Below are 15,332 nucleotides of genomic sequence, written 5' to 3' on the forward strand. Positions count from 1 at the left end.
CGTGGAAGTGTAGCAACACACATGATCTTCCAGCCTAGGAGATGGGTAGTCTGCTCATAATTAGACCAAACTTTTAATCTTTTAATCAGTATAGCTGGAATGATCTTACCTGAGTTCCCGGTTGCTGCTTGTATGGCTCAGGGTCACTGGAGAAACATGAGCTCTGTGTGGATCGGGCATTCGTGAGTCACAGGGCAACAGGATGGCCTGTGCAGGCATGGGGTAGTCTGTGGTCACAGACCAATGTTCAAGGAGCCGAGCTTCTGAAATCCTGAAGGAATTGCTGAAAACATCTGAATTATGAATCTTTCAAAGACTTGTAAGTTGGCTGTCTCTTTACAGTGAGATGTCTATCATTTGAGTGATATTTTTCTACCTAATTTCAAGATTCTGCTTAAAGTAGTGAGAGCTTTACGAGGCAAACCGTGCTCTGAACTATGTATTTTTCCTTATCCTGGTGGCTGAAATGGACTTAAACGAGATAGTTGCCCATACCAGCGTTTGGTGTGCATTGTTACTTTGTAATTTTTATTCATTTTTTGAAGGGGGTAAGAAGCTACACAGATTTCATACTGAAACTAATTTCTGCAACATGATTTCCATTTCACCCTTATTGACTCTCAGAACTGGCAAAGCTGTTGCATGATGTAACCTGAAGTGGACATTCAACATGGAAGAAGGTTTTGCTCAAACAGAAGTTTCAGGACTGAAAGCAAGGATATTACACGGCAAAGTACTGGGCGACTTTCGCAGAGGGAACCAGCCTTTCTGCCCTGCAACTCCTCAGCGGCAGCTTCCCTGAATCAGTTCTTCTCTCCGTAAGCCTACACCCTGCATCCACTGCGCCAGAGGGCAACTAACTTCCTGCCAGGCCAATATGCCGATCGAAACTGCGGTGTGATTTTCCAGCAGGTCTACTTTTTAGATTAAAATAATAGAAGTGCTCAAATACTGCAGCAGTACAAAGGCAATCTCTAATAATAATGCACGTTTCCGGTAAGAATCCACCTTTAAACTTTTGGGATTGACACGGAGCGCTGCACTTTCAGTAGATCGGTGTTCCGTGTGCCGACAGTCGGTTGTTTTTAGGCGCAGTGTGACAGTTTTAAAGGCTTGGCTCTAAATTACTTGGCTGAGATCTGTGTGGATAACGGAAAAGTAGGCGCTGGAAAACGAGATGTAGTTCGGGACCTACATTCTCAGCGAAGGCAGGATGGCAGCCAGCCGGCTGAGACCCAGGACAGCCCGGCTCGGTCCCGCCCAGCTGGCGCCCAGCCCGCCGTGCCGGGCGGCCGCCGGCCCCGAGGGCGTTTCTAGCCGAAGGCGACACCGCTGTCCCGGGGTGGCCCGCCCGGGCCCGCCGCGCCTCTCCCCGCTCTGCGCCCGGGCGCCTGCGGATCGCCGGGCGGCTTTCGCCGCCTCGCCGCGCCGCAGCTTCACGGCCACCCCCCTCTTCCGCCCCGGCGGCGGCGGCTGCGCGACACTGTTGGGAAGGCGCGGGAGGCGCGTTTTACGCTTCTGCCGTAAAGCAGCTCGCCCGGGCGATCGTGTCTGCCGCCCTTGGGAGGTAAGCGGACATGAGCGGGAATGGCGGGAGCAAGGCCTTGGAGTTGCTGCGGTCGCTGCCCAGGGTCAGTCTGGCCAACCTAAGGCCCAGCCCAGGCTCCAAAAAGCGGGTGAGTGCTTGCAGCCTGTCGAGTGCGTTGCGGGCACGCTTTTCCTCCGGTGCAGGGCTCTGCCTCAGCAGCGGGCACGGCTGACCCTGCTGGCGATTGCCTCGAGGGCTGTCAGAAGTCCTGTGGAGAGGCTGCGGCAGGCCCAGGAGAGCGGTCTGGCCAGAATAGGCTTGGGAAGGCAGAGGAGTTGGTGTCAGTGTTGTGGGTTTTTTATCCCTGTTCTTACCCTTAGCATGTCTTGTAGTCGGCGTGTGTGTCGTCCCCACAGAGAACTGGCTGATGAATGGCCCTAGCTAAACCTCAGGGCCATCGCTGGGGGGCGAGGGGAAACAGTAAAAAAATATAGAATACCGAATGTTTATGAGATAGGGTAATACATTTGAAAAGGGAAAGTTAAAAGACTTGAAAAGGAATGTGATGCCAGCCAGTGCTTCTTTTTGCTAGTGCTTTCTAGAAAACAAAACTAAATGTTGTCTTCCCTGTCTCCTTGTAAAGTAATAGAGGAATAAAGGAAAGAAACCCACCTAGTTTAAGGGAAGCATAAGTGAACAGAGAGATGAGATTCAAGGGCTGAAGTCATAGGAATAGAGAACTGTCAGGAAGCACCAAGCAGCGCTTCCCTGTCAGAGCTCAAGGCTCCCTTGAGATGCCTACAGAGCCTGAGTGCTGCATCATTGCAACCCGGTAAACCTGTGACAAAAGCAAGACAATGGAAATTCTTCCCCCCTGCAGCTCTTGGGGTTCCTCTGTTGAGTTACTTTGCTTGGAGCTGTGAACACCTAGCTTGGCCAGGGTCAAGCAGAGCTGGAAGAATAGGCTCCATACAGGGCTGAAGTGATTCTTAAGGTTTTTCAAACTAAATCCAGGCTCCAAAACAGCATTCTCAGGTTTAGCACATAGAAGTTGCGAGATTATCTGAACTTGAGGTTTACATAAAATACATGTTTTCCTGCCAGTGATCTGTTTCAGGACTTTTTGTTTTTCAAAGTACCTGTTGGGTTGAGGAAAACACTTTTTGATCTTGAAAGTAGAGCTTTTTATATACTCACCGTGTCTTTCACAAGCAACTTGCCACTCCGAGTAGGAAGTTAGTATTTTTTTCTTTTTTTCCATGGTACTGCTATTTACCTTCAGTTAGAGTTTGTACAAGTGACTTTAGCTCTGTTTCTCTGGTATTTTTCTTTTGGTGTCTGACAGCTTTATTTTGTGACTAATGAAGTTCTGAAATAAGCAGATTTAAGAGCCCTTGACTGCACAAACAGGAGCTGGGAAGCTGCAGGGGAAGAAAGAACCACAAATATTTTGGTTGGCTTCACTGACCATCTAAAATCCGGTCAATCTACTAATTACGTTCCGTTTGTGACCAGGTATTGTCGGTGTACTTGTGTTTAAACTAAAGTCACCGTGTAATCTGGTGTGTGTACGGGCAACTACCAGAAAGGGTGGGTGGGCCAGCTGTGCCCTGCCTCTGTCTCCAGGTGCTCACACCCGCCGTGCATTTTGTGCTGCTGCTAGAGATTGTGTGGTGAGCCAGAGCAGGGAACTAAACCAACTGAAAACCAGTGAGACAAAAATTAGTCTTCATCTAGTTTAGTTCCCTAACCTGTACAATGCAGAGCCACGCAACTGCTTGTGGCAGCACAAGAGGCACTGTGTAAGTAAAGAAATGTACCGTGTGGGCTGGGGACAAGAGAGCTAGCATCCTTTAGTGGCGGGTATAGTCTAGTCTAGTGTAAAATTGCACTTGAACTCCATACCATTTAATACAGGTAAGATGTGCATCTTGGATCAGATGATGTTTCAAATACATCAGAAAAAAAAACATTAATATGTATCTGTACTGACCTTTCTACTGAAATTTCAGTGCAGGTTAAGTGCTCCATAACTTTGGAAGACTTACAATGAAAAGCATAAAACATCAGATTTGATGTCTTTGTGGTGTTAGGCTAATAATCGAGTGCCATGATGTAATGAGCAACTTTCAGACCTCAGTTTTACTCGATAGTCTGTGCTGCAGTGTAACAGCATAGAGCGGTTTGTGGGATTAGGATGCTTGAAGTTTGGCTATCCAAGTGCTGAATACAAAAAATGAGGAAGTGAAGAGGCTTACTGTAATCTTGAAGAATGACTTATTTGCATTATTATTGATCTGACAGTGACTAGGCTGTGACTTGACCAAAGTTAGCTTATAAACAGCACAAATAACGTTTAGAATGTGTTGCTTTACAAGTCTCCCAGCCTGACTGATTCACATTGAGGAACACAATGGACATAGCAAATGTGTGAATTGTGTTGTGCAGATATGAGACTAGTTAGCAACATGACATTGCTCCTTCCGTGTGCATTCATGCTCCAGTGAATGTTAGATTAAATGGGAAACACTTTGCGAGATCAAATGGATCCATCAAAGCGACGCACAGATGTGATTGTGCCTCTTGGAGCTGAGCAGTGAACTCTACAGTGTGCAGCCTGGCAGTGAGATTCTGAAGCTTGTGACTCTGTCTTGTCCCTGACAAAGCATGAAGAAATCAAAGTGAACCTTAGTGCTGCATATTCTTCAGTATATGAATTAAATAATGTCACCTTACGCAGTAGGTTTTTAATAGTTAGGTCAGAGTGAGTGGACTCTGCTTCATTTGATAGCTGTCACTCCCAGCTGCTCATTTCCACCCTTGCTTACTGCCTGTCTTGTAATCCTATAGATATTTGTATACCCATGAATTGTATTGAATGGTGCAACTGACCTGGATTTTAAATTCAAAAAAAAGGGTTTTACTTTTGCCTAGCTCTTTGATCCTGTTCGCCATTGAGCTGCGCTGGTGCTTCTGCTGACACAAACAGATGAGTGCAAGAGGATTGCTGAACTTATGCTGATTGCTTATGGCTGCAATGCTCATTTAAAGTGCTCAGGAAACTAATAGCTTAGTATCACAGTCTTGATTTAAAAAGTAATAGAAGTTTAAAATACGTTCTTCTCTCTTGATTTGTATTTAGTAGAAACTGCAACAATTGCAGACTCTTTAGAAAGTCTGAGCCCATGAAAAGTGTTGTATGCGTGCATAGCATATATAGTCTGTTCCCTTGCTCCTTGAAGTAGAAATGATTTGTTTAAAATTTTTTTCCTTCTTTTTTCATTGTCAATATTTGGAAACTTCTGAGAACTGAGCAACTTTCTCATGAAATGGGAGAAAAATACCAACAGTTAATTCAGGAAAATTATCTAACTTAAAGAGTGCAGGGTGTAAGAGGTAGGATTAAGTACTAGTATTCTTTTTATCACAGCATGTGTTCATGTAAACTTTAAGACTATTTGCGGTGCCTGTCTAGAGCAGTGCTTTGCAAAAATCACATTAACTGCTTTTCTGACAGTTGTTTTCCTTAGAAAAGAGCTATCTCTTAATTTTTCCCCAAGATTCAGCATTTTGCTGAGTTGCTCATGTCTCTGAAATCTCATGTTTTATAGACACTTATCTCCAAAGTAGTTGACTAAATGTATCATTGATTATTTTCAAGGAGAAAAGACGTGGCCGTGGAAGATATGGAGGCAGGAAGTGTGGTCGAGGTCACAAAGGAGAAAGACAAAGAGGAAATCGCCCCCGATTGGGCTTTGAGGGTGGTCAAACTCCGTTTTATTTGGTCATACCAAAATATGGGTTTAATGAGGGACATAGGTAAGTTTCTTCACGTTTACTCAGAAACTAATCATTGTCTGCTTTTCGTGATCTTTCTTCTGAAGCCAAAATCTAATATGCCAAAACAGGCTGCCTAGCTGAAAATGAGGTGTTCCTCTCAGGTTTTAGCTTCCTTACCAGCAGAATCTCCCATTTCTTGTGAGATTACTTTTTTAATAAATTCTTTTTTTTTTTTGGTGGTGTTTTACAGCTCTGCTTATGTGCCCTTTTCTTTCGATAATCTCTCATACGTAGCAATCTGCCCTCCTTCTACAGCTGAGTGTATTTCTCCTCTCAAACTGCTCCTCCATACATGCTTGTTCCTCCCTTTGCCGGTCCGCACAGCAGATCACCTGTTGAACTGACTTGGAACAGTCACATTGACTTGAGTGAGGATGTTAGGCATGAAAGAGTAATCCAAAGCCTTGCTTTGTTATTTCTCTTCACTTCGTTCACCTGAAACTCTGATCTGCTGCTATCCAAACAGTTCAGCTTCTCTTCATGACTCTACTGTTTTTTAGCCCTGCAACACCTGCAGTCTCTCCCTGTCTGCACTCCATCTGTTCCACTTGGGATCTTAATGAGTTCTTTAATATCAAATCTGCTGGATGAAGCCATTAAGTCATCTTTCATTATTGTTCACCTCAGACGTTCTGCCTTGTTTGATGCTTCAATCCCCTTTTCACATTGTGCTTGTGTGTGCCATATCCCTCTTTCACCTTTTTAATGTTTAAAATTATTCTTCTAACCAGTCACTGTTCTTAGCTGGAGATCTGTATGCCAGTGTTTTATTAATTTCCTTCACTATATTGACAATTACAAAAGTTTTCTGTTTGTTTTGTTGTTGTTTAAAAATGAGTTTGTTTCCTAAGATAGCATGTATTTTACCTTGATCACTAACCATTGTGTTGCTTTTAGGTATGACCATGAAAGCACTGTGTGGATACAGAAGTTGTTATAGGTAGTAGTAACAAAAACGTGCCACGCCTAGCAGACAGTCTCAAGAATGAAAAGACTTGTGAATTGTTAAACTTACAGTTTAATTTTATGTTTCATTTGTTGCTAAAACTTCCTCAAATAGCTGTGCATTTTTATGTTTCTAGTCTGTATGCATGCAGTATAACTTACAGACCTGTCCTGGTTATTAAAGGCTTTCTCTATGACTTAGGAGTTTCGAAGTGTGATTCAAACTCTATCTCCAAGCGCTCGTTTCCTCCTGTTCGCTTAACTCTTGTGATAAGAGTAAATGAGAAGCACTGTTGATAGCTGAAGACAGAGTCTAGATCTGCAGCCCTGCAAAAGAAATGCTGCAGAATGCAGACACTGAGCTTCTTATGTTAACAGTGGTCACAAGTTCTCATTGTTTTGTTTGTTGCATTTTTTTTTCCCCTTTCCCCAGCGTCAGACGTCAGTATCAACCACTCAGTCTTAAGAGGCTGCAGTACCTGATTGATTTGGGTAGAGTTGACCCCACACAACCAATCGACTTGACGCAGCTCACTAATGCCAGAGGTGTAACAGTGCAACCTCTCAAAAGGGATTACGGTGTCCAGCTGGTGGAGGAGGTATGTGTATAAGAAGACACTTATTACTTCAGGCAGTGTGAAGCCTTGGGTTTTCAGTTTTTCCAGCCAACCAGGCTGTCAGATTGTCCTTCCCATGTTTTGGAAGCATCTTTGCTTTTCAAGATGACTCAAGGGCTGGAACACCTCTGCTATGAAGACAGGCTGAGAGAGCTGGGGCTGTTCAGCTTGGAGAAGAAAAGGCTCTGGGGTGATCTTATGGCAGCCTTCCAGTAACTAAAGGGGGCCTACAGGAAAGCCGGAGAGGGACTTTTTGCAAAGGCGTGTAGCAACAGGACAAGGGGCAATGGCTTTAAACTGAAAGAAGGGAGATTTCAATTAGATATAGGGAAGAAATTCTTCACTCTCAGAGTGGTGAGGCAGTGGAACAGGTTGCCCAGAGGAGTTGTGGCTGCCCCATCCCTGGAAGTGTTCAAGGCCAGATTGGATGGGACTTTGAGCAACCTGATCTAGTCGCAGGTGTCCCTGCCCGTGACAAGGGGGTTGGAGCTAGAAGGTCCCTTCTAACCCAATCCGTTCTATGATTCTAAATTAGTTAGCTGTGGTATTTTTGTCGTAATAAATCCACTAGAGGGCACTGTGTGTTAACAAAAAATCCCCAGGATGATGTTTTAAGGCTTAAGAGACTACAAAAATAGTAGTTAAGGGGCCACAACAAGATGTCGAGCAAGTATTTTGCAACAGAAGACTAGAATGCGCTGAAAGAAATGTATCAGTATTTTGGACAGACAGGCTTATTTCATTCAACCCAAGTGACGGAGTGTGAGCAATTTGGTTATCCGTTTTGCTGCAGGGAACAAGACAAATCATAATATTTTGTGGGATTTAATGTTTCCTACAACTTTACAGAGAGGAATAAATGTATGTCCAAAAATACTCATTTTAATATTACTCTAACGTGTTGAAATTTACAGGGCGCTGATATCTTTTCAGCAAAAGTAAATATTGAAGTGCAGAGGGCATCTGAATTAGCAATTGCAGCCGTAGAAAAAAATGGAGGTGTTGTTACAACGTCTTTCTACGATCCAAGGAGTTTGGGTAAGAATTTCTTTTGATTTCTGACTTTTCGAATGCGTGAAGATTAAATGATCCAAATCAAAGTTTCAAGCATAGTTCTTACCAGAAAATCGTCCACTTCTTCTATCATAAAAGCTTCAACAACACCTTGTTACAAAATGTTGAGCTGTAATGCATCCTCAGTTTTGCTTTTTTTAATCGTCCCCCTGTTTAGCCCTACCGGCATTAGCCAGTTACCAATCAACCAGTTAAAGAAACCCGAGTAACTTTATAAAGAGAGGAGCTAATAAAAAGTTGTTTCTTTCATTTTTTTTGTCTTCCAACTTTCTCACGTGTTTAATAACCTTAAGAAAATTCAGGAGAAAAGTTAGATTTAAAAAAACACTACGGATGGTTATATTTTTAATTTAAAATACTTTTCCAGTTAAAGTGAGGAAACTAAGTTACAGCAGCTCAGGATCGTTCCAGTCAAAATGGCTATTGTTTCCAGAACACTTTCACTGAAGAATGAGGCTTTGCTTTGCTTGAGGCTGCATCCTGCCTAATATTCATTCATGCAGTTTTTATGGACAATAATGAAGCTTTCGTGTGTGAACGAGGCTGAGAACACGAGGAATAGACGTTTTTAGTGTGCAAAATACGTTACCCTGTAGCGATACAAGTTATTTTTTTCCAATCCAGAAAATAATCGAAATACTAAGGTTAAGAGGATCTGGAATGTAATTTACCAAACTCAGGAGAGGATAGTCTCACAAATGACTAAATAGGTGCACATGCCATTGGTTCTTTATTTAAAATACTTCCAGAAACACAAAATTTGAGAGTTGTAGGTACACTGTGCAAACAGCCATGCAAATGCATTGCTTCTAACCTGGAAGTCAGGACTTTAAATAAATGGCGGCATCTGGCTTAGTTTTTGTATCTTTCCGAAGTAGGCATTCTAAATGTATTAGAAGTAGTGATTCATCAAGATTGTCACTATACATATCAGTTAAACAGAGTTGTTTGATTGGTTAAGTGAAACTTGGAAAACACTCTCATTCTGAACAAGAATATTCTTAAGATCTGTTTTTTTGTTGTATACTTTTGAATAAGAATTTGATTTATCTAGCAAAAAATACTAAATAAGGTGTCATTTAATGTCTTTAAATATATATCATAAAGCACAGTATCTAATTTTCTCTCATCTTTGCCCACAGAAATTTTATGTAAGCCAGTAGTGTTTTTTCTCCGTGGCCAGCCTATTCCAAAGCGAATGCTTCCACCCGAAGATCTAGTCCGTTACTACACGGATGCCAGGAGTCGTGGGTACCTGGCAGATCCATCTAAGGTTGCAGAAGCCAGGCTTGAACTTGCCAAGAAATACGGTTATATCTTACCAGACATAACTAAGGACGAACTCTTCAAAATGTTAAGCGCACGCAAGGATCCTAGACAGATATTTTTTGGTCTCGCTCCAGGATGGATTGTAAACATGGCAGACAAGAAAGTTCTAAAACCAACTGATGAGAAGCTGTTAAAATACTACAGCTCATGACTGCCGGACTGGAGACTACTGCAGGTGTACAGGAAACATCTGGGTATGAAATAATGGATATGAAGTGGTGTTTGTTTTTTTTAAGACTCTTGTTATACTAGACAAAACATAAATTTTTGTTTATGTAATCTTCTGGTGAAGCTCTCAACTGTTTTTGTTGTCATAATACAGTGTATGAAAAGTCTTAACATTTGGAAACAGTGTAGAGTCTGACATAAAGTCTGTGTTTGGGCACTTTCTCTTGGGATGATTTGCCAGTTATTTTTTCAGACAAAATGTTTTGATGTTGCATTTATTTCAGAGGAAGATTCTAAAGAGTAACTTGACCTAATAATTAGTTTACTTTCCCCCCTGCCCCTCAATTTAAACTCAATAACATGGCTGTACGAAACTAATACTTGTTTTACAATCATATTACATAGCATTATATTTTATGTTTTAGAAAACAGTTTCTTAAATACCTCGAAGAGGTAGGCCATCTATTTTCGGATGGGGAAAATTAAAAGCAACTAGAAATAACAAAAGTACAGAAGAATTCATTAACCTCTTCAATTCCATAGCAATGTTTTGAATTTTGCTACTCTCATTAGTAGCACTAGAGCTTGAGAAGTCTTGATCTTTGTTTTATTCCTTTAGATGTAATTGAGAAAGACGGGATGTGCAGTTAGAAAGAACTGTAAGATAGCTGTCTTAAATCAATGGCTTTTATTATTCAAACAGAATTTCCAGCTTGTTCAGACACAAATGTGATGTCATTAATTAAAAGACATAGCAGAATCCAGAGTCAGTGAATATTAGACAGTAGATCGTGAAGGACAGGGATGCGATGGACGAAGTGCACCATTAGGGTTCAGTTTTTGGCTTGATCACAGATTGAGTATGTGGCAGTGAACATGAACATTTAGATGATGTGAAAAGTTGTGAACAAATTTATTTTTATGGGAGACTATTTTAGTCACACCGACTTGATACAGTCTTGAAAAATATTTTCCAACAACTGTTTGTTTCATCAATCTGTCCAGAATAGTGTATCATTACTGTGCAAGAGTATTCTCAGTGGAAGCTTAGTATGGAGCATTTGGGATGGTGAACCAAGCAGTAAATTGAAAGATGAGAGAGGAGGTGAAGTCAGTCTATCAGAACTTGATATGACTCCTCAGAAGTTAATGAGATGCTTCATAATTACCTGAACTTTAACGGAAGCTGAATTTGACTTTAAAATAGGGATAATTTCGTTATTAGGATGCAGGAAACAGTCCGGAAGACCAGAACACAAGAATAAGTCTTGCTTTCCAATTTTCATGTGCCTTTGGAAATGCTGCTTGCAGTTTCCTGTAGCTGCCAAACCATCCCATCTCATAGGGGAAGCCCGCTGAGTGCCAGAATCTCCTGTTTCTCCTGTATAACCACCTGTATTTCACTTGTGTGCCTCAAGGTGGAAAAAATAAAAAAATTTACAAAATATCTTTTTTCTTTCAGAGAATAACAAGAAGCAGATGATTTTTTTTGTTGGTGTCTGTCAACCAGTCCAGATCTTTGCTTCACTCAACAAACTGCCTTGTCAATGAACACGAGCATCTGTAATCACAAAACAAAATAAAACAAGTCTTCTATTCTCGTGCTGATTAAATAATCTGAAATCCAGAGATTAACAACGTGAAGTCACTAATCTTTGACAATTTACTCTTCAGCTTCTATTGTCCATTGTTAATGCACGTTAGATGCTATCAGTAGTGGTCATTCTCCTAGCTTGTGGTTTAAGTTTAGGTGAAACACAGCAAAACAACACCAATATAAATTTGGATTGTGAATAGCAGGAATTTGGTCTTAGTGGTGTTAACATTCATATTTTATAAGGTGCACAACACTTTTTTGGCACATTAAGAATAATACCGTGTGCCAAAAAAAGTATAGCCAGCGTTAACTTGAATATGAAGTAAATAACTTTCTCACTTTAGATGTATCCTGTTCTGCATCCTGATGATTGTTGGTTTGGAAACTAAAATGACAAGCAATACTCTTTTTTTTTTTTTTTTTTTTTTTTTGTTATTACAATACTACTGCCTCCATTTGGGAAGGAGCTGGAGGGGGGGAAGAGTATTTATTGCCTTCCCTTATTTGTGCCATAATGTTTCTGTTTTTATGAATCGATTCACAATTGTATTTTGTGGAGGTGGTGGTACTCAACAGGAAAGCTACTTAACTGGAAGCGAAGAAGGAAGTTAGTCATGTTAGTGAAGACCAGAAGACAAAAGTGTTTATGTATCATTGTGTATTTTTGGGAGGAGGAGAGGGGGGAAGGCAACTTGGTTTCCACTCCTGTTCTTTCTTTGTATTAAAATGAACAAATTGCTCTTAGCAGTTTCTTTTTGTAAAAAAATCCACTTCTTTGATATACACACGCGTGCGCGCGCCGATTCGTGTAGGTTTCTGAAGGGTTTTCAGGTGAAAGGGTAACTTGGATAAAATGATAACAGCGAAAGAAAGAATGAAAACAGGAAACAGATGTCTGGTGATGTGGAGGGATTGGACAGCACTTATTCAGTGAACGACGTCTTAGTCACAAGGCAGCTGTATCCTGGCTCTGATATTATAACGCTACAAATACCTTGGAGCCAAAACAGCCACGTTCCACAAAATCCGGTCATTCTGCTTTATAGGGGTGATCTTTTATCATCTTATAATCGGAGAGGGCAAAAAGGGCTGTATGTTGCCTTATTTAAAATATGCAATACTTGTCTTTTTTTCTCTCTTCTGTTTACAGTAGCTAGTATTCGGTAAGCGTTGCTCTGGGTTTTATTTACTAGTGAAAAAAGCGACAAGGCTATAGAGGATTTCCTGTTCATTTTATCTCGTCAGGAACGCAAGTCTGGCAACTGAATACAGAATTATCAAAAGCACAAGTAAGTTATTGACAAGGTTTCCAATAAATCTGTAATAAACAGCCTCCCAATGGACTGTTGTTTATGAGGGGGTCAGGCTTGCTCTGGTGCAAGACCTAAGCCCGCACTGGCATGTAAGGCCATTCTTTTAACTTAGGAATACGTACCATGTTTTCATGTTCGTAAGATAAATGATTGCCTTGGATATCCTGTTTTGATGGGGGTTTTTCATGTGCAACAATGTGTTACACAGCAAGCAGCACCCAATCTGCTGTCACCAGAAAATCGCTGTCGAGTAGCTGAGGAAAAGCAATGTTCCTTGTGCCATAAGATACTGAAAGCCATGTCAATTTTCATCAACAACATCATACTTTTGGATGGTTCCTGGATAAAACTGGTTATGTATGTGAGTCTGAAATAAAAATAAAGGCCTTTGAACGAGTACGTACCTTGTTATATTGTACTCTGATAATCAGAAATCACCTGTTTCTTGTGAGAGAGACTAACAGCAGCCAGTCACTACTGCTGACTGCAGACTCAAATTGAAACTACTTATAAAAATGCATTTCCCTTTTACTTATACTCACAAAAAAGACACACTGGCTTTTAATTCATTTACACTTCATAATATTGCATTCATGTTTAACAACCAAAAGTTGACTGTACCATTGACTGATTTCCAAAAAGGAATAAATTAATTAAATCAGTGGCAGTGATCTGGATCTTCGCTGGCAGTGTGCCAACACCGTTTTGACATACGAGCATAATTGATGTTAGTGCTCCAGGAAGTCATAATAAGTGATCAATTATGAAGATAGCTTCCCATTGCTGTTTTATTATTTTCTGGTTTATTGCTAAAATTTAAAATACTAATGCAAAGCTAAAATTCCACTGTTGGGCACTTGCGAGTTCTGTAAAAATTAGTCCTAATTTGAAATCGGTGTGCAAGTTTTGTATTTTAAATATTTAAGTGTTAAATTTACGTATATCTAAAACAAGAAAGACGCTATGTTGGTCCAGAACGGCCACTTTAATATTCCATGTGCAGATTTATTTCTTAAAGTTTCTTGATCTGATAACTCGCAGCCTGTACTGCAGTGTATTGTGTTTTGGTTTAGTCTATAAAAAGATGTAGTTAGAAGTCCTGGTGTGACAGTATTCTTACCTATTAGGAAAATTGTGAGCTTTTTAAGCTCCTTCAATCTTCTAGCCCAAGCGGCCCATTTTGGTCTTTTATAGCAGAAATACATGGCATTGTCTAAAAGAATTACTGGTTTCTCAGTGGAAGCAAGCTGTCCTCAGATCTATTCTGTCTCTTTTGGTTAATATTCCATCTGTTGCATCTGCATCTTCCCGAGGTCTCTTCTGACTTCTCCCGTTGCAGTGGTGGGAACTACAGGGCTCAATCATTCTCACAGTGTCATCCTGTCTGGCCCACTCTGAGTTTGAAAATCTGGTCGTTTTATGCGCCTCTGGAGCAGGAAAAGTGTTGATCATTCTTGCATCTGTTTATACGAGGGGGTTTTTCGTGGCTGGGGTTTCCTGGACTGGTGTTGCTTTTGTTGTTAAAAATGTCAACAGCAATGTTGTTTACTTGTTAACCTTGTAGGTTCCGAGACGCACACGGGCTGAGTTGGAGGGGCCTTTGAGCAATGGATTTGGAGTTTGTTCAGAGTCAAGGAATGCTCCTGGAAGGGTGTCTGTGCACACAACTCAGAATTACACACACTAGATACGAGTTGCCATGGACAGGCAGTTTTGCTTTCCATGTGTCAAAGCCCAAATGAGTCTCCCCTTGCACTTTTGGAAACCCAGCTCTGTAAGGTTCCTTCTAGTTTCGTGGTAGGATTGTCCTGTCTGCTCTCTAATCTGTAAGTAGGGCAAGTCAGCCTGAAAGTCTGCTATGTCTTGGTGTTTACATTTTTATTGTTACTCCTTGGGTAGGTAATGACAGCTAGCGGTTTGTGTACGTAGAGCAGTCTATGAGAAATAAGTTGATGTGTAAATTTACAATAAACTAGGTCTCATAAACTAGGTCTCTATGGGGTTTTTTTTGTGATGCTAGAGTAGTGTGCCTGCTCTCAGTGTGGAGTACCTTAAATTAAGAAAATTATTTCATTCTTAGTATCTGAAAAGGGAGATGCTTTCTTTACTTTGTTGAATGTAGCTGTGATTCAAAGCTTCCGAAGTTGGAATCCAAGCTCCCTATAAATTTAATGAGATACTGTCTTAATTTCAAAATTAGTGTGAGTCTAAATTTACGTTGCTGACATGCAGACAGTTGTTTAAACTCATTTCATAGTCAGTAGGAATCTGATTGGTAGAGTCAGCGGAGCCTGGAGAATCACTGCCTTTAGCCCGGAGCAGACATTTGAGCAACTCAATTGCGCTCTAGGCTCCCCTGACTGACAGTATTTTTAACATACAGTGCGCCTGTGTACACCTAAAATGTAGGTGTCTGGAACTGAATCCTACTCTGTGGGATTTTCAGTGACCTGAGATGCTTGAAGTTAATGGTGGGAAGACATCCTTGTGAATGACAAGTGACCAGTGTGGATTGCCTAGCTCAGCATTGGGAACTTCTGAAGTTTGATGTCTGGGTCGTGTTTGTCTTTGAAAATAAGCCTGCTAATTTAATAAAAAACACGTCAGAGGACATCTTGGTGCCACAAGAGGTGAAATGCTGACAATTAGATGATCTGTGTTATTTTACAGCTATTGAAGAGCACAACTTTTTCAGGGTACAGAAACTGGTGGCATCCTCACCTAGAAGCCTCTGACTGACTCAGGGTGGATGACTCTCAGTTCACAGCTCTGCACTGGTATTGCCATTCAAAATTTGTCTACCTGCTTTCTTTGGTCTTCAAGTAATGCGTTGTATTTGTGCTAACTCCAACATACGCATTTCTTCTGTAAGCAGAGTATAGAAATTAAAGTCGCCTGAACTTGCAAATGAGAAAAAATAA

At 41.1% G+C, this 15,332-nt stretch overlaps 1 protein-coding gene across 2 annotated transcripts; it reads left to right on the forward strand.

Annotated features, from left to right (window-relative positions):
• Positions 1 to 1,538: 1,538 nt before the first annotated feature.
• MRPL15 (mitochondrial ribosomal protein L15) lies at positions 1,539 to 12,226 on the forward strand. Of its 2 annotated transcripts, none has more exons than XM_009991897.2 (6): positions 1,539 to 1,676; positions 5,190 to 5,347; positions 6,747 to 6,912; positions 7,845 to 7,968; positions 9,147 to 9,527; positions 10,964 to 12,226. In XM_009991897.2, exons 1-5 carry the CDS (start codon positions 1,578 to 1,580, stop codon positions 9,482 to 9,484), a joined length of 885 nt encoding a protein of 294 aa, XP_009990199.2. In that variant the 5' UTR covers positions 1,539 to 1,577; the 3' UTR covers positions 9,485 to 9,527; positions 10,964 to 12,226. The 2 variants fall into 2 exon arrangements, with proteins under 2 accessions (XP_009990199.2, XP_086465407.1); XM_086609281.1 differs by having other exon boundaries at positions 5,193 to 5,347.
• The last annotated feature ends 3,106 nt before the right edge of the window (positions 12,227 to 15,332 follow it).

Source organism: Tauraco erythrolophus, chromosome 3 (genome assembly GCF_009769465.1).
Source record: "Tauraco erythrolophus isolate bTauEry1 chromosome 3, bTauEry1.pri, whole genome shotgun sequence".
Lineage (NCBI taxonomy): Eukaryota > Metazoa > Chordata > Aves > Musophagiformes > Musophagidae > Tauraco > Tauraco erythrolophus.